Source organism: Scomber japonicus, chromosome 5 (genome assembly GCF_027409825.1).
Source record: "Scomber japonicus isolate fScoJap1 chromosome 5, fScoJap1.pri, whole genome shotgun sequence".
Lineage (NCBI taxonomy): Eukaryota > Metazoa > Chordata > Actinopteri > Scombriformes > Scombridae > Scomber > Scomber japonicus.
Window position 1 is genome coordinate 12,239,686 of NC_070582.1, and position 19,344 is coordinate 12,259,029.

Here is a 19,344-nt window from a genome sequence, read left to right on the forward strand (position 1 = left end):
CCGGAAAGGTACAACACTCAAACAATATATGTGTATTTAAATACAATCGGTACTTCTTAAATTAACATAAGATTTAAACTTATCATAGATAACAGGCCGACGCTAACGCTAGTCAGTTAGCATAAGCGTGCTAACATCAAGTGGTTAATATTTTTAATGTCGTGCTGTTGAAAAGATAGAAGTTCGTTTAGTTTAAAGTCAGTGAGTGGTTGAAACTGTAACGTAACATATTAGCAGTGTATTATCTAACCGTTTACAAATGTTTGTCTTTGAAGTTGTGCAGACATGGCTGCGGATTGGTTGGGTAGTTTGGTGTCAATTAACTGTGGACCAACACTGGGCGTCTATCAGGGAGAGGTGTCATCTGTAGACCAGTGCAGCCAAACCATCTCTCTCAGACAGCCTTTCCATAATGGAGTCAAGTGCCCTGTTCCCGAGGTCACATTCAGGTAAAACTGTTTAAAATGTTTAACCCCCTGGCTGTTATTTTTTTGTCATATTTTATTGTTACTAAAGATGAATTTAACTATATTTTGCTGCAGTGCCATTGACATAAAGGAACTGAAGATTTTAGATATCAGAAATGGCAACGCGAGGAACAACTTTTCAGCATCGACAAAGGTAAACAGCAATCCAGTTGCAGTCCCAAAAGGCGACCCCAGGTCCTTGGACAAAGTAAACTCTCCTCAGCACTGCTCCAAAAGCTACGGTGACCGTCACCTGGATATTCCTGGTCAGCCTAAAGGATTTCGTCGAAGACATAACTCATGTAAGTTCAATTATTAAAAATCTGTAAAAATATATTGTTTTCTCTGACTGTTGTTGAGTAGAAATTAAATTTTTTTTTTTAAACTTTCCCATCAGGGTCATCTAGTAGTCGAGGGGCAAACCAAGCCACACCAAAAAAGAATGGGGTGAAGAACGGTGGCAGCCAGAGGCAGCACAGAGACGATGAATGTTTTGGGGATGGTATGGATGACGGCCTCGATACAGACTTTGATTTTGAAGGAAACTTAGCTCTTTTCGACAAAGCAGCAGTTTTCTCAGAGATTGACACATCAGAACGCCGTAACGGTGCCAGGTCACGTGGGACTCCACAAGAGCAGACGCCTTCACGGTACCGCCATGATGAAAACATCCTGGAGGCCAAACCGATAGTGTATAGACAGATCACTGTGCCGCAGCCAGGGGCCAATGAGTACTGCACTGGTACGTGTTGTTTAACAAACAAAGAAAGAAGTAGTAATGTGGACAAGTGAATAGATTATAAACTATAATAAACATATTTGCTCTTTTCCATACAGACTCTGGACTTGTTGTACCCAGTATATCCTATGAACTACACAAGCGGCTGTTGTCAGCTGCGGAGCGTTATGGCCTTTCATTGGAGCGGAGACTTGAGATGACAGGAGTGTGTGCCAGTCAGATGGCACTAACATTGCTGGGTGGACCCAACAGGTAAGCACATAGGGGTTTAGGCTGTTCAAATATCTAACATTAAATGACTAACACCTGAAAAAAGATTAATCTGACTAGAATGCCAAACACTCATTGTTTTCAGCTTCTTTATTGCGATGATTTGTTGCTTTTCTTTAACATACATTGTAATAAACTGAATATATTTGGATTTTAGGCCACCAAAACAACAACCTCACCCTGAGCTTTAGGAAATTGTAAAGGACATATTAAATATTTTATAAACCAAAACATTGATTGATACATCATGAAAATATTTGCCTGATCAATCCATAATAAAAATAAAAAGTATTACCACGGATAACTTTAACTGGCCAGTACGGTTCACATTTTTCATACAAATTAGTTACTTACCTCTTGACAGTTAACTGATATTACCCAGGTGTATCATTAAATGACACAAAATTCTAAGTTGTATGTAATTTTGATTCAGTTTGCTCACAGGGAGTGTTTATGGTGGCAAACAAGGTAAATGTTTGAGCAGAGGTAAATACAAAAGGCTTCAATATCAGAGACATCCTTCTTTAAAATCTATTATATAACAAGTTTGCGGAGACCAAACAGAAATGAAGGAACTTTTCATAATGCTGACCTCAGTTTGTAAAATATCTTTAATAATTCTATTGTTATGTTACATATTTCATCTACTTACTTATTTATTTAACAATGAACACTTTGGATGTCCATACTGGTGAGCCTCATTGTTTGCCAAACATGAATTTATTCTTGGAGTTAATTCAATTCAGAAAATATAAACAAGGTGTATCATCTCATTTTCTTTGTCATGTTCTAGATTCACTCCAAAAAATTTACACCAGCGTCCCACAGTGGCGCTGTTGTGTGGCCCTCATGTTCAGGGGGCTCAGGGCATCAGCTGTGGTCGCCACCTGGCCAATCATGAAGTGGAGGTTATCCTGTTTCTGCCCAATTTTGTCAAGATGCTCGACTCAGTCACCAGTGAGCTCACACTCTTTAACAAGACTGGAGGCAAGCAGGTGTCAAGTATCAAAGGTGGGCATCTTTCGCGTCTTTTATTTTTTTAATTTAGGCTGTGATCAGGACTAAACAGTTTCTGAATTTTTACATGTTTGCATTCAAGGTGATCAGAAAGTAGTTTGAGATGGTGTATTTTTTCTTTCTGACTCCACAGACCTTCCAGACACTCCAGTGGACCTAATCATTAACTGCCTTGACTGCCATGAGAACACATTCCTGATGGATCAGCCTTGGTACCGCGCAGCTGCAGACTGGGCGAACAAGAACCGGGCACCAGTGCTCAGCATAGACCCTCCTGTTGTGGGACAGGGGCAGGCAGTGGAGGCAAAGTGGTCCCTCTCTCTTTGCCTCCCTCTTCCCCTGGCAGAGGGGGCAGGCAGGGTTTACCTGTGTGACATAGGTATCCCTCGCCAGGTGTTCCAGGAAGTGGGAATCAAGTACCTTTCTCCTTTTGGGTGCAAATTTGTCATCCCCTTGCATTCTCCATGATTGGACTAATGGTCAATGTGACGTGACAGATTTGATCTTTCACCATCCTTGACCATTTGGGTTTTGGCGCCTTATATTTGAGAGTTTCAACTGTTTCACAGTTTATCCATTAAGTTTCTAACTCATCAACATGAGAATGTGACTTTTCCCTCATACTGAAGGACCATTGTTTGGTACATTTTGTTTTACAAGGACTACGCGCATATGGATGGGTTAGGATAGGAAAAGATTTAAAATCTAGATTTTTAGTTTAAAAACTAATGTCAAGACCATTAGAGACTTGAGGAGAGTAATTATGTAGATGCCAATGTGTTCACATGATATTACAGGATATTTAGAATATATGTTATTCAAAAATACATCTGAAATATTAGGACTTGGTGTTAAATTGAATAGGACAATCTCTATTTTTTGAATGTCACTGTAATCTAACCTCAATCCAAAGCCATCTGGTGAATAAACAGACCCACCATATAATACATGCAGATACATTGTTATTACATTAAGCTGGATGAGACAACAGAAATCCAACTTGCATAGTTATTATTGCTAATGGCCTTGCTTGTCGCATGCCATTCATTGCAGCACTCAGTTACTGTTATCTGATGTTTTTGTTAGGATAGCTTTCATATTTTGAAATTGTAATACCGTCAGGAGGAATTCAGTCTTTAGCAGATGTGGAAGATGCTTCGTTTATATTAATAATGCTGTGTTTTCAGACTAGACCAGTGGTGACTGGGGCAGCTACTGGAGAGAATCCAGATATCGCCAGTTTTGTTTGTTCTTGGTTAATTAGGCCGTGATGATAAGGGCTCTGATAAGATGACACAGCATGCGGAACCTCTCATCTTGCCTTTTTAAGTGATGATATGAGGAAAAAAACAACTTAATTTTGGTTTAGTTGTGTCGGTTAAAGGACCATACCAGTTTGCCTGCAAGTGTCAGTACTTAAACTAGAGATCATTTATATTTAACATTTGTGCTGATAATTTTTATTGCAGGCCACACAGTTTAAACTTTTATGTCTTTTTGCTAATGTTGCATTATTGTTGCTTGGTATTATAGATTAAGCACAGAATGACTTCAGATGTCTGCGTTGCATCACACTGACGAGCATTAACGCACACTTGATTGATTACGCAACTCGAGCTGATTTCAAAAGTGTTGCAAAAGATTTATTTTTTTAAATATCGTACGATAATGAATAGAAACCAGTGAATGCTTGGAAATGTCAACAAAATATATTCGACTGTCTGGAAGCTGAATGGTCTTCAAAGTAGTTAAAAGTAGTTTTGTTGTAACATGAAAGCGATTAATAATAAATGTGCTAACACATGCAAAACCACCGAATGGCCCTTTAAGTTTCAAACAAAGCGATTTAAATGTTTTATTCGCCGGTTCAAACCTCCACAGTTAATCGGCTGACAAAATGACGTATATGTGGAGTATAAATGCATTCTGAGTGATTCTTAACTCAAAAAACAAAAAAATCACGATGCAACTTCCTGTTCTGATTACGCAATTTGAACCAATTAGATTGGATCTTTTTGAGGGAAAATTGTTTTAAAAAAAGTAGCTTTTCAGTTTCCACTTCTTGATTTATGGAGTATGCCTGTTGATGTATTTGATCATTACCTGGTATTGACTATGATTGCAGAGCATACTGTGAAATATGTCCAAGAACTACGAGAAGAGCTCATTGTTTCGTGCTGCTTTTTGAGGCCTTGAGTGGTTTATTGAGGCTCTACTGCCAGATCTTTTTGACAACGAAGGTTAAACTCTTTGTTGGTTCTTTAACCACATGCAGAGTTTTATATGTGTCCAGAACTGAGGCGGTCATGTTTATAGACCTTTTTAATATTGGACATACGTCTTGTGCACATCAACATTTCCTTAATACAGAGTTGAATCTTGTGTTATTAAGGTTATTACAACTCAGAAAAAGGCTGAATTTATGCAGTCTGTACATGTACAAGTTATAAATCAAGTGATGTTTGTGATATGTTGCTTGGTGTGGGGTTATTTTCCACACATGAACTTGTTAAGTGTAACATCTCAGGAGGATTAAAAATAGTCACGTTATATTTGTTGTGCTTTCTCAGTGCACACTTTCTAGTCTGCACAGAGTTCAAGCCTTCATTCTGTGAAAATTACTTTCATGCACGGAGGTTTTGTCCTTTTTCCAACATTCCTCTGGCCTGATGTGTTATGTCACATCTGTCGAGACAAGTCTGGCTCGGAAACACCAGCCAGTGTTACTGAATGTGAACAGAGGGAGGTTTTTTTTTTTGTGTGTTGTCTTTGGCCGCCAGGGGGCCATGAAACTACACTGTCAGCAGCTCTTCCTTATTCTGCTGTAATGGCAGCTTTATGTACTTAAATACTATTTCCTTACGGTGTTATTTCTCTATAAATGTGAATAGTCAGAAAGCATGAGATGATGAACGCAAACCTGCTGTAAACCTAAAACATTTGAAAGCAGGTTGATCAAATTAGTTTACATGTTTTAAACTTTCACATCTGCTATTGTTGTGGGGTCCAGGCGCGACCAGTTTGCACTTCAGCAAAAAACACATTCAAGAGCTAGACACAAGTTTTATATACACAGGATTACAGTTTCATTTTGGGATCAAAGTTCACTGTCAAGGTGCAAAATACTGTGCAGTCTTCATCTGTCATGTCAGCAGATTGCATTAATAAAAAAATGAAAAAAAGGAACTTCCACTATTTTTTTCTGTGTGTTTTGTTTGTTGAACTTTTGTAAACTTTTACTTAATTGATGAACAGATTCCTTTACATATTTCACTGAGAATAACTGGATCCAGCCTATTTTTAGTGTTCAGACTAGTTTATCATTAACGCGCATGTGCAGTGCAGAATCAAGGTGGGGCAAAAAAAAAACTTGAATGTTTCAGACGGGGAAGGAGTGGAGCAGCCTGAAGTGTCCCCAAAGTAGTTTGAGTCGTCTACAAAGCATTGCTGCAGTTTATTTGAACCTATTTTATAATCGCTTCAGTTCGCTACATGTAACTTTTTCCAGAGGAGGACCGTAGAAACTTCAGTGATAAGTTTGTAGAAAAAAAAGGTAGTATTTCTCATTAGGCTATATAAGGCTAATTTGCAAAAAAGCTGACAGGAGACGCAGAACAGAACAAGTCTACGCTGGTTTTTATTGAGGTATTTTTGGACTGCTGCAGTTTCGGATAACCTGAAACAAATTTCACTTCCTCATCCGGACTTGATGTGTTTTCCGCTTCGACATCAACTGTCGGTAATTTGTTTGGTGAATGGGACTTTGTCTGCCGTCGCTCAGATGAAAACGGACGTCGGACTGTAGCTGAATCACCTGTTATTGTGTTAATTTCCTCTGCAAACAGGTAAGATATTTAGTGTGAGAAGCTGTTGAGTTTGTGATGCACTTAAAAAAAATGTGAGCTGTAGGCCGATCAGCTTGTGAGTTACATGTGAAAGTTCAGTTTGACAGGTCTGTTCAGGTTAAATTCACGTCAAACAGAAAGTGCACTGGAGGTTTGGAGGGTGCAGCAACAGTTACTGCACTTTGAAACGCTTTACAGTAAAACGAAGATTTACAACAAAGAAAGTGATTTCATACAGACGTGGCCTTATTAACATCCTCCTCCCTCAAGCTTCTGCCACTTCCTCTGACTCCTGCAGCAGCTGCATCAAGCGGCTCTCCTCACTGCTCTGCCACAACATGCTAGATGAAAGTATGATCGTGATAATCTGTTTACTCAAGATGGATATACCATGTATCTGAAGGTATAGCCACACTGCCAGAGAGAGCCATGGGTGTTTGACAGTTATTTGAATCTGTCACAGGCTTTTCTCTTTTTTTTCCCCTCAAACTGGCTGTACTCACTTAGAGATGTGTGACTAGCAGTGGGTTAATTTTACATTGCTTCTTTCCTCTTTTAGTCTGTCACTCACAGGAAACGATTAATCAAAAACTGAAAAAACTGCCAATGCACGAAAAACAAGTGCTATACAGAAAACAAAAGATAATACTGAAAGCAGAATTTGTATGTGAGAGAGGAACTGGGCACATCTCGGATTTACTGTGGGTGATGCCCCTCGTTGAGACAGAGCTTTTCTCAAAGTTTCAGCAACTTTTTGAGAAAGCCTGAAGCCAATCTGGTGCACATGCACCTCTATAGCTTTTCCCCTCTGAGGCTTCTTCTTCAGAGTGTGATACAACTGTAAGGTCTGACTGAGCTAGTGAAACAAGACGAAGAGAACTCATGAAACCACAGCAAAGCATAGCTGCTACTCTGTAATGTGTCATACATGGCTGCATGAGCAGAGCAGCATTGCACTGCATAGTGTGCACAGCACCACAGCAAGGAAGTGTTTGTCCACTTCTCTGCATGGCAGCTTTTCCTCACAGCAGCTTTTCTTTGACATGTCTACTTGATGAAATCATTTTTTACCTTGCATATCAAGAGCTTCATTTTTGTTTGTTTTTTAACTTTGGATAGCTGTAAAATGCAAAGTTCACTCTGCTGTCTTGGTGGGGTTTTCCCTGACCAACAATCATTGATTTTTCTCTTCCTGTTACTGTGAAACCCTTTGTTTTACAGCTTAACGTTTAGTGTTTATTTATGATAAACAGGGCACTATTTTAGGTATACCCTGCCATATCATTTCATGCCTGTATTGAAGAGTCTCACAGGCAATACTGTCAGTCAGTGAAGTGACACAATGATGGCTTGTACTGCAGGGCCTACCACTGGACTTGGACTTCCTCTCTTAGATCCTTACAGACAGTTGTTTCAGTGAGTGTCGCTGCACTAGAGTCCAGCTGTTCTCCCGGAGGCAGAGGTGATTTCCTCCTCTGAGGTTCATCAAGAACATCTGCAGGCTGTCAGGCTCAGCTGGGTATGCACTTTGTCTCTTTCTTACTGCTGACACCAGTGTGTCCATTTGTGTACCAGCCAGCTGACAGAACAGTGGATATGGACATTGTGTCCTTGTTTCTCCACCCTGCTGCTGTAATAGTGATGATAACAGGGCTGCATCATCAAAGCAGCCGCAGAGCATCCTGAGGCTGGAGGGTCAGGATGATGGTCAGATTATCTCAGCCCCCTGCTGCATGTAGAGGAGGGATACAGAAGTGCAGAGCTTCAATAACACAAACATGATGCTCACTGTGACATTGTCACCACAGGATGTCTTTTTGGTTTGTCTTCTTTAAAGTAACATTTGAAAGATTAATGCATGACAGTGTTTTCCATGACTGCGCATTTGTCCACAGGACTCCAAAACCTTATGACTTCAAGGTAGCTTTTATAAAATCTTGCATTATCTGCATTTTCATGAGAGATTTTTCTGGAGATAGACGGAGGGAGTGGCAGATTTAGACAAGACCAAAGAAGATATTTCTACATTCCTGTCCTGTCTTGCTTTGTGCAGTCAGGCTCCCACTGATTTGTACAGTTCAGGCTCCCACTGACTTGCATAAGACAAGCGTCAAATGTTGATCAACCGGTTTGGTTTGAACAATGGGATTGTAATGCATGCCAATAATATGCAAAAATGTACTGCAATAGTTATATTGTTGCAATGATATTATATCTCTATTTATTTGGCCTAACAGTTTGTTCTCATTCCTCACTCCATTCAAGTACAGTTTGTCACCATCTTTGCTCGTTTCCTGTTGCTTGAAGTACTTTGTGTCACGCATTGCTTCTCACGCAGCACTCATCCCTCAATCTAATGTGCAAATTCACTGCTGGTACTTGCTGTGTGTCATATTATTTTTGGGTTTATATGAGTTTTTTGTCCATGTTTTAAAGCAGAATTCAGTGTGATAGTAGAGCAGCCGATACAAGTTAATTTGATCTAAGAATGAAATCTTAAAATGACTGGCAGGATTGAAGCATTGCTGACCTTAAAGCTGCAGGCTAGACAGACTGATGATGATGGACTTCTCAATGAAGCAGGGGTCAGTAGAAGCCCAGGGGTCAGTAGAAACTTGAGCGGCTCACAATGACAGCCTTGTCGTCTTCCTGAAAAGAGCAAGCCGTGGTTCCATTTAGAGCGCTCTGGAAATGGCAATGTGACACCATGACAGACCGAGTTCTGTCCCATTCAGTCGGCTGCTGGTGGCCCACTGCTGGAGTGCATTCACAGTCCTAAAAGTGATGAATTAAAATGGGCTGTTTTGTGTCAGCCTTGATGCTGTTGATCCACTCTTCACATGGTGAGATCATCCACTGCTTGTCAAGGTTTCTGCCCAGACCTATTATGCTGCAATCAATTAATTCTGATATCTTTGCTATTTTCAGAGCATCATGAACATGGTTTCCTGCTTCAAGTTATAACTCACTCAGAGATGGATCAAATTTTAATAAGAAGATTATATTTCTCAGCTCCAGTAGATGAATTTTCAGCTATGCAAGCTGCATGGCTCTAAGGATGGCAGTCAGTCCACTTCTTTGCTCCAGGCTGAAACATCTAAAAAACGATTTAATGATTTGCCATGAAATTTGAACAGACATTCATGGCACCCAAAAGATGAATCATAAAGACTGTAGTGATCTCCCAACTCTTCCTCTAGCACTACACGTAGGTTCAAGTTTGTGGATTTGAGTGAAATGTCTCAACAACTGTTTGATAGGTTTCTGTGACATTTGGTGCAGACGTTCATGTTCCCCTCAGGATGAATTGTTGTCACTTTTTGGTGATCCCTCAGGTTAGTGCCATCATCAGTACTGGTACTCTGGTTTATGACCTACCTGCAAAACTAATTACATTCTCATCAGCCACAGCCATGTTCAGTGCTAATTAGCCAATATTAGCATGCTAATATGCTGAACTTAGATGGTGAACGTGGTAAACATTAAACCTACTTAATAGCAGCATGTTAGCATAATGTGCACTCCACCTAAATACAGCCACACACAGCCTTGTGCGCATGGCTGTAGACTCTTAATCTTGTTTTCCTGTCATGATGTTTTACATGTTGTGATATGTTAAATGTAACTTACAGAAAAGAGGAAAACAGTCTGGATGAGCACACACAAAATGGGGGTGTTCTTGCTGGGTTGATGGGTCATGGGAAATGTTCAAATAGTTTAGTCCCTCAGTACAGAGAAACAGCTGCAGTACTCCAGAGGGGACATACTGAGTGGTGACTGTCCCTTCTTGAACACACAAGAGTTTTTAGTCTCACATTTTGGTGTCTGTGAAGAGTGTGGTTATTTATTTGAATGAGTGACCAAGAAGACATTACAGATTGTGTCTGCGATAGAAGGAAGTGTTCAGAGAGTCTGTTCTTTCTTTCACCCTAATATTGGAGTATTCTAAATGTGGACACTTGTACAGGAAGTCGACTGCATAATAATGGACATTGTAGGAGGATGTGACCTCATGTAAAGTGACAGAACTATCAGAGGCAGGATTTTCCCTTAACTCTGACCATTGAGCCCTGCCACCTTTCCATGGGAGCTGATACCGGAAGAGAGGAAGTGTGGTTTTGGGAAAGAGAGGGGGGGCTTTGAGCATGACTTAATCCATAGCTCATCGTTTCACTATAACGCCTCCGCCCTGATTTGTTGTGTGTGTATCATGGAAACACCACCTCGGGTGACTCAGGCCTAACATTACTGTTACGGCTGCTGCTTCACTGACGTGAAGTAACGCTGGACTTTAAGAGTCCCTCGGGCCTGGTCAGATCTCACCACAAGTTTGCATTCCAGCGTTGAAGAGAGCTATCTTGATTCCTACTGGCCCAGTCATTGGGGCTCAGCAAGAGAAACCAGTGTGTATCCATTTTTGGTCAAAATGCACAGAGTTTCCATATGAGATACACTTCAGTAGATCAGGTTTAACTTCTCTCATTCATCACCTAGAGTACCATTTCAAACTGTTTGCAATAGTTTATTCATGAGTTTTTAGTTTACGTTATTGCTCAAGTTGCCATAATGAAACATGCTGCTTATGCACATGCTATTATTTTGCGTCATGGAAACATTCAGCCTTAGTTGTGAAAGTGCGATTTTAAAAAAGAAGACTTGTTACTTCTGCTTTCTGCATCGCCAACTTATTTTTACTGTAAAAAGTCTGATCAGAGACTACTTGAGTATGTTCTGATAGTAGCCGACATGCCTGCTGTGAATGTTGCCCCTGCACAGCAAAGTAATTTACTGTCTTCCTGAGAATTTGTTTGTGGTTAAGTGAATATCTCTGAAACGGGGGCGTCCTCCTGACTCAATTCTGATTCCTTCCTGTAGGTATGCGTGTGTGTGTTTACCAGCTCTAATGTTAGCAGCTAGAAAACGTCACCTGTGAGAGGATCAAACCGCCTCACCATGACAGAGGTCCAGGTAAGATAAGCCTCTGGAGTAAAAGCAGTCGTGCATGTGAAAACTCAGATACACAACATGATTCAAGACATGTCTGATGAGTAATCTCTTAAAAATTTGTTTGCTAATTGGTGATTTGCACATTTTTCCGTAGACTCCATGGCCACAGGGCACAGAGTGTGTGGCCAGGTACAACTTCAAAGGCACATCAGAACAGGACCTGCCCTTTAACAAAGGAGATGTGTTGACTATCATTGTGGTCACAAAGGTATGCTACATTATTGTTCTTTTTTATTTCTCATGCAATATTTGAATTTGATAATGGCTCTTATTTTCTGTAGATATGAAAACGCAGGCAGGGAGTATGGTACTACTTCCATATTTATATGTATTCATTTAACACTTTGCTGACATTTTGTGTGTTTCAGGATCCAAACTGGTACAAAGCTAAAAATGCTGCAGGTCGTGAAGGGACGATTCCAGCCAACTATGTTCAGAAAAGGGAGGGTGTGAAGTCTGGAGGCAAGCTGAGTCTAATGCCGTGAGTACACACATCATTATGGTTAATTTAGTTCTGTTGCACCAAGGCTAAATGTGTTCTTTCAAAATGCAAACAGAATTAAGTTCTGCTGTGTCTGTACCTCAAAAGCTTCGGAGGTTTCTGCAGTGTGCGCAGAGATGGCTAAAATAACTCATGTTTGCCCTCTTCTTACGGCAGTGTGGTTGCTGAAAGCAGATGGCCTATTTGTCATGGCAGTGATGCTGTAGTTAAGTGAACAGAGACCACAGCTGGGTCAGGCAGTGTTGTAATTGCAGTGCACTTTCGTCTGTTTCCAGCTCAGCTTTGTGTGAACCCTGCACAGTTTCCTGTTGTTTCCTTTGTGTCTCAAACATAAATAATCTCCAAAATCTCCATATTTGACCACGTGACGGGTTTCCGCATGAATGCATGTGTATATATGTGTTTATTTCGAAAGGTCTTGATCCCAAACGATGTCTCAAAAGACTTTATCAAGATAAACCTACTTTGTTACTAACCAGTCATAAACAAACACAAACAGGAACATAATATGAAACATAATATGACAAAACACAGCCAGGAGGACACAACGACCTTTAGCCTAGTCCATCCAGGATTGACCCTAAATAATTACTTAGTATGTATATTAATATACACATGTCTTAATTTACTAAAACTAATTTATTCATACAGAGTTATGTGGCTGAGCATCTGTTCTTTTGTGCAATACTTTGTTCGAAGTTATACTGAAATCCTGTTAAGAGAACAAACACAAGTAACACCAACTGACTTTCTCATATGAAGTGTCATTTTCATTTTTGTAAATATCACCAGTGTTATATCCCCGTGATACAGAACTGAAAAGAAAACTTGTTCTTGTTCAGTCCTCCTCCTACAACTGAGAGGGAAACTGTGTCTGTTTCCGTGAAGGAGAAAAAACATTTGTTTCATCTTTCAAACATGATTTTCGTATGACTTTTAAACCTAACTTTCTCACTGTGCCAGATGCAAATTAATTTACTGTATATTCTGTGATGCTCTCAATAATAAAATGGTTCACAGTGGCTATGCAAAATATTTGAGGCGTATCTATATATCTTTATCACAAGAACATTATTTGTTTTATTTGCATTTAAGGCTCATTTATGATAAATAATAATATTATGTCATGCATTAAACAAGGAGAGATTATCATTTCTCAAATGGAATACAATCAGCAACACAGTGTGAAATAGTACTATAAACATTAAGATGTATTTGACAGTCACGCTGGAAAGTAGGGCTGGGCAATATATTCATATTCTATTGCTATATGTATTGGACATTGTAATATTGAAATATGGCCTAAGTGTCGTTCCTGGTTTTAAAGGTTGCATAATAAAGTGAAATCAGTAAAGTGAAGACATTCCCTGAAATGTTTTTAGTTGTTCTATTATTTGCCTTTTCCCACTCAGCTACCCACTCAGTCACTTTATCCACATTATTTATTTATCAAATATCTTATGTGTAAATATTTTGTGAAAACATCACACCATACAATATTGTATATTGAGGCCCTTGTTTGGTCCCTATTGCCCATCCCTATATGAAAAATATCATTTATCATTTAAAATGTTATTGATGTAAAATATTAACAGGATGTGAAAAAAAGTCAGGAATAAACCACTGGCTCAAAGCCTTTTGACAAATCGATGAATAAGAAGTTATGGTGTTCTTTGATGCAAAAAGCTGAGATGGAGCAATGATTAGAGTGACATGGAGATAAATGCATTCATCTCACTATTGACGAAGGATTTTAAAAAGACAAGACAACCTGGAAATGGGATGTTAGCTATTAAGATGACTTTTGTCCCTCTTTTTTGCAGAGAGACCACATGAACTCATTTTCAAATGTGAGACATTTTGAAAAATGTAATAGAAATTTTTAAAAAAAATCAATTTTCTTTGTTAATAGAGCATGTGACAAACGAAAAGTGCATAAAAACAGAAAAGAGACAAGAAATGTAAGATAAAATACACAGTTAGATATAAACATGTGGATGTTTCTGAATGGAGTGAAATGACTGTTTGTAATATGCTCTGTAATGACTGATGCAGACTAATGCAAGTGGATTTCAATAATTTTGCTTCTAAAATCTGTACATTCTTTTTTACGTTTGTTGTGCGGTATCTCCAAACCCGATGCTTAATTCACAGTGATATGATTAGTTTTGGTGACAGAAGTGTGATGTTGTTTTCACTCTCAGATGGTTCCATGGGAAGATAACACGAGATCAGGCAGAGCGGTTGCTTAACCCGCCAGAGACAGGCCTGTTCTTGGTGCGAGAGAGCACCAACTTCCCCGGTGACTACACCCTGTGTGTGAGCTGTGACGGCAAGGTAGAGCACTACCGCATCATCTACAAGAACGGCAAGCTCACTATCGATGAAGAGGGCTATTTCGAGAACCTCATGCAGCTAGTAGAGGTAAAGATATAAAATTAGATTCTGTTATATAAATGTTTCAGTTTCTTGCCCCAGTGTTATATTGAGGGTTTATCTGCTGTGTAGATACTACTGTATGCAGGATGTATCCCCGTCTCTCTGTGCTACCTCATAGACCACATACAGTTCCTGGAACAAATAATGAACAGGAAGTGTCAAAGAGGAAGAGTGAACAGTGTGCTGAGGTTCAGTGTTCTAACCTCAAAATACACCAAGCCTTTTACTCTTAAAATGACTACTTTTCCTGTGTGAAATGATTATTTTAAACAACAACTTACTATATTTTCTACAAAGGAGAGTAAACAAGACAATGAGTTCAATATGTAACCTTATCAGTTATCCATTCAGTTTGTTCTCATTGGACCATACAGCCCTCTGTTGGTTACTGTGATTCATTGCTCACTGCAGTAGTTAATGTCACTGCTCCTTCTTTAAATGGAATTCTTAGTAATTTTGCGGTGTGGTTTGTTTTTTACCAAGCACTACACCAAAGATGCAGATGGCCTGTGCACCAAACTACTCAAGCCAAAGGTGGAGGAGGGGACTGTGGCGGCTCAAGATGAGTTTTCCAGGAGTAAGGCTCAGTTTGTTTCTTTATAATTCATTCAATTCATTTTTATTATTTTTTTATGATAGGCATATATGGACATGTCATATCTCAGCTGCATATTGTTAACTCTTCAAATGTCTAACAGGTGGCTGGTCGTTGAACAGAAAGGAGCTCAAGCTACAGCAGGTTATTGGAAAAGGAGAGTTTGGAGGCAAGTAGCTTCTAATTTTGCTTAACACTGTATCATAAAAGACACTCACTTCTGTTATATCGCTCACACGTGGGTGGCACAGATCAGATATTTGTTATGAATGTGTATTTTCATTATTAAACATGTGGCTAAAAATCAAGATTAGAGAACACTAACCTCAGAGGCACAGAGATTGTAAATTGTGTGAATTACAGTGAATTACTTTTCACTGCATAGTCTTTGATGCATTCATTACTTTAATTTTGATTATCTCTTGCATAAATAACATTGAATAACTAACTTTGAACCTGCTGTGGACAGCTCAATTGCAACGTTCATGTCTATTTTTAATCATCTTAGGATCAAACAAATGCAGTCTCATTGATTAACAGTACATGTTTTTGTGTGTGATCATTCCAGATGTCATGATTGGAGACTACAGAGGGACTAAAGTAGCTGTCAAGTGCATAAAAAATGATGCTACAGCACAGGCCTTTATTGCGGAGGCTTCTGTCATGACGTAAGGAAAAATTTAATATTTGGTCACTTTTTTTCTCTGTAACTGGAATAAAACTCTAAATAATAAGTCTGCATGCTCCTCTCCTCCTGCAGGCAACTACGGCACGATAACCTGGTGCAGCTGCTTGGAGTGATTGTGGAGGAGAATGGGAGTCTGTTTATAGTTACGGAGTATATGGCCAAGGTAGGTTACTGACTGTCTGATCACTCATCAATATCCACAATACTGTAACGCACATGTTATATGATTGATTTGATTTGCGTTTTTCAGGGCTGTTTGGTTGATTACCTACGTTCCAGAGGACGGACAGTACTTAGTAGAGATGCTCTCCTTAATTTTGCACTGTGCGTATGTTTACAATATCAACAGTTATACTGTATTAAAGGTAGATTGTGGAGTTTTTTTTACCACTTTTTGCTGTGGAGTAACATTTTGATGAGTGGATGCTCAGTTTGTATGTTGAGCTCTACCAGCATACACACTAGATATTCAACTTTGGTGACTGTAGAAGCAAAGATGCAATTATGTCGGGTGGTATATAAAAAATTATTACAGGACAGTGGCTAACATTAGCAAATGATTTGCCCACTATCTTTTTATTTTTTTATTTTTACACATTTACATCTATAAGTATTAATTATGCTAAAACTTGGTTAATTTGGCCCACCATTATATATATATATTTATTTATTTTTCATTTTTAATCAGACTCTGCTCATCAGTTTGTACACTGGACTTTATTTGAAATTGGCTAAAGTGAAACTAGCATGAACATCATCTGCACAATAAGACGCTGTAAAAGGCAGCTGTTTACCCATAACTGCAACTGTTAGCTGATGCATGTTTCAAAACTTTTTTAAAAATCTGCATTGCAGCTTTGTTTTATGAAGTTGGAAATGCATTCAACCAGTTTGTCAGGCCTTCAGGATTTCAAAATAAGAAAACTCCACAATGTACCAGTGCGATGTCCATATTTTGTTGTTTCATCAGCAAATTCTTACACAAACACACACACATACCTGAGCCCAGGATTAACAGTAAAATGGGAAATGTTATTCAGGCTTTGACTTTTCATTCTTTGTACCTGTACAGTGACGTCTGTGAAGCCATGGCGTACTTGGAGACCAATAACTTTGTCCACAGAGACTTAGCCGCCCGAAACGTTCTTGTGTCAGAGGAAAACTTGGCTAAAGTCAGTGACTTCGGTCTGACCAAGGAAGCCTCTTCCACTCAGGACACTGCTAAGCTGCCTGTGAAGTGGACATCTCCAGAAGCCCTCAGAGAAAAGGTGAACTGTTGTTTTAGGATTGTTTATGTGTTAAGAAGTGTTTTCTACCCACCAGAGAGTGTAAAAAAACTGTTGACATCTGTCCTTTTCTCTTCATCAATAGAAATTTTCCACCAAATCAGATGTTTGGAGCTATGGTATTTTGCTTTGGGAGATATACTCTTTTGGTCGAGTGCCATACCCGAGAATTGTAAGTATCAGTATCACTATGATGAGAGTCAAACTGTAAATGTGAATGAGCAAGTAGTGCATTTCTTATGTATGTCCATAAGAAATGTATGTATTTCCAGTTAAGGCTCTTTTTTGTGATGTTTAGAGATGTTTGAGAATAGCAAGACTTACATTTTTATTAAGAAAAGTACTGTATATATGGGTCAGTGACAAATAAGGGTTGGCAAGATGAGCAATTCAAAAATATCTTTAAACATTGATCACCTACAGTGTATTTGAATGTACAAATCATTCATTCATTCTGAAAAAATGGTTCCTGAAATGGTTCCTGATTGACATGATTCCAGAGATTAAATTTAATATTAAGAACCTTTAAGAATATTAAGAAACTTTATTTTATATTTTAAAAAGTTATAATCTAAGATCATGCCAAATTAGTTGATATGATGTTTTATTCAGAATTTAGTGTTTTTAAGCAAGTTTAATTATTTGGTACAAAGTTTTTATGGTTATACTACTTAGACATGTTTGCCATAATCCTCTAATATATTCTCTCAGAATGGATTAAAAGCAGAAATGTTACACTGTGTCCAAAATAAAAAGGATGTGTGCAAGTTATTCATGCGTTTATTTTCAAATCTTAACCCCTTTAAATGTGACTAAACCAAAAGGACACAAAAAAGCGTAATTGACCCACATACTGGTTGTTCTTTAAAGTGAATGCAGTATTGACTAGTCTCACTGTTTGCCTCAAATTGTCCTTTGTGTGATGCAGAACACAGAGATCACATTAATTATTCAAAATATGTTACATTTGCTGTCAACACTCTTTGTACCAACAACTTCACTATTTTCCGTTCTGTAGCCATTAAAAGACGTTGTGCCTCGAGTGGAGAAGGGATACAAAATGGACTGTCCAGATGGCTGTCCTGAAGTGGTGTATAACATCATGAAACAGTGCTGGAACCTGGATCCTGCTGCTCGACCGAGCTTTCAAATGTTGAAGGAGTGGCTACAACATATCATCCAAGGGACGGGCAAAAAACAATGAGAGAAATCTGACAAAACAGATGCAAAAAGTGACTTTTGTCTTCCTTCGTTTTGTGCATTGGGACCATAGCCTGGGATAAAAAAATAAATAAAAAAAGACTTCTTCATTAAACTGTCAACATTTATATTTCTTAGTGTCATCTTTTACCTCAGGTTGTTTAAATTGCAGTGACTCTTGATTGGGGCCCATCTGAGAAGGGCGTTGTGCTTAACATGTCTTCCTGTGCTCTGTTATTGAGAGTGAATGATTAACTGTCATATCAACAAGTTTTTTCGTACAACACAGTGCTGCCTCAGAGCCACAGTGCCTTACCCTGTTTTTTTTTTTAATGTCATTATAGTGGCATCATTTTATTTTATTAACTCGTGGACAGTACAATCATTTGACTAAGTTGACTGAATCCATGTATCTGTTTTAAAAAGAAAAGATGCTTCAAAGCAAGAACTCAATTTGTATACATCATTAACCGCTGTGTGATTGTTTTTTTGTTTTTTTCAGAGTTTCCAGGTACACTTTTTTTTTGCATGAACTCTTGAATGTTGAATTATTTTGTTAAAAGGACTAAGTTAAAATGACTATAATTATGCAGCTTTATTTTTTCAATGTGATGTAATTTTAAACATGTTATAAGCTTAGTTTTGAACCCCTCTGAAAGTCAAAAATGGAAGCACAGGTTTGGACAAACGTCACCTTTACTACTGACACAATGACACCACCCAGCTCAGTCATCATCACTCCCATGTACAGATTGTTTTCATTTTACATCAATACCTGTTTTATTGTGGGAATCATTTGATTTAAACAAACTGTTATTGTCTGTGTAATGACAAAAAGTTATAAAGTGACTGTGCTGCCACTTTTAACAATAAAAAAAATGAAAATATTTTGAAAATACTCTTGCAATAGCGATTTTTAAAAAACATGCATATTCAAAAAGTTGTTCAAATTAAAGTATATTTGCAGACCTGTCAACCTGTACGCATTGTAACATTAAAGTACGCCTTCGTATGATTTGTTACAAAGTACGTAAAAATCTCGACAATCCTGAGTTTCGCAGGACCTGATTTTACAGAATGAAATAGCAGGGGCATGAACTGTTAACACCAAAGTCCGTGTGGGTACACGTAAAATGTTAAATGATCGTGTTCCCACCACGGAAAAATAGGAGTGTAAAGTCAATGGATCCTCTCTCATGGTGGACACACGGGTTCCCTGGTGCAACAACGTCACGCTGTGGCGGGGATTAATATTGTTTTACAATCATTATCTTTTTATTTTATCGTTG

General features: G+C 38.6%; 2 protein-coding genes across 3 annotated transcripts; both read left to right on the top strand.

Moving 5' to 3' along the window:
* Positions 1-285: 285 nt before the first annotated feature.
* Positions 286-4,306, top strand: edc3 (enhancer of mRNA decapping 3 homolog (S. cerevisiae)). Its single transcript, XM_053319221.1, has 6 exons — positions 286-449; positions 543-769; positions 865-1,209; positions 1,305-1,458; positions 2,270-2,487; positions 2,627-4,306. Exons 1-6 carry the CDS (start codon positions 286-288, stop codon positions 2,959-2,961), a joined length of 1,443 nt encoding a protein of 480 aa, XP_053175196.1. The 3' UTR covers positions 2,962-4,306.
* Positions 4,307-5,896: 1,590 nt separating this feature from the next.
* Positions 5,897-18,951, top strand: LOC128358941 (tyrosine-protein kinase CSK-like). 2 transcript variants are annotated; one of them, XM_053319343.1, is made up of 13 exons: positions 5,897-6,338; positions 11,214-11,306; positions 11,440-11,553; positions 11,714-11,826; positions 14,052-14,271; positions 14,770-14,863; positions 14,985-15,050; positions 15,450-15,549; positions 15,642-15,732; positions 15,820-15,893; positions 16,642-16,837; positions 16,941-17,027; positions 17,874-18,951. In XM_053319343.1, exons 2-13 carry the CDS (start codon positions 11,292-11,294, stop codon positions 18,057-18,059), a joined length of 1,356 nt encoding a protein of 451 aa, XP_053175318.1. In that variant the 5' UTR covers positions 5,897-6,338; positions 11,214-11,291; the 3' UTR covers positions 18,060-18,951. The 2 variants fall into 2 exon arrangements, with proteins under 2 accessions (XP_053175318.1, XP_053175320.1); XM_053319345.1 differs by lacking the exon at positions 5,897-6,338 and adding an exon at positions 7,762-7,857.
* The last annotated feature ends 393 nt before the right edge of the window (positions 18,952-19,344 follow it).

What these genes read in the sequence shown, in the direction of transcription:
- edc3 (XM_053319221.1), top strand. Translation starts at nt 286, where the DNA reads ATGGCTGCGGATTGGTTGGGTAGTTTGGTGTCAATTAACTGTGGACCA. An exon ending in TCGTCGAAGACATAACTCAT is followed by an intron (nt 770 to 864) that starts GTAAGTTCAATT and finishes CTTTCCCATCAG; the next exon opens with GGTCATCTAGTAGTCGAGGG. An exon ending in GGCCAATGAGTACTGCACTG is followed by an intron (nt 1,210 to 1,304) that starts GTACGTGTTGTT and finishes TTTTCCATACAG; the next exon opens with ACTCTGGACTTGTTGTACCC.
- LOC128358941 (XM_053319343.1), top strand. An exon ending in ACCTCATGCAGCTAGTAGAG is followed by an intron (nt 14,272 to 14,769) that starts GTAAAGATATAA and finishes TTTTTTACCAAG; the next exon opens with CACTACACCAAAGATGCAGA. An exon ending in TGGAAAAGGAGAGTTTGGAG is followed by an intron (nt 15,051 to 15,449) that starts GCAAGTAGCTTC and finishes TGATCATTCCAG; the next exon opens with ATGTCATGATTGGAGACTAC.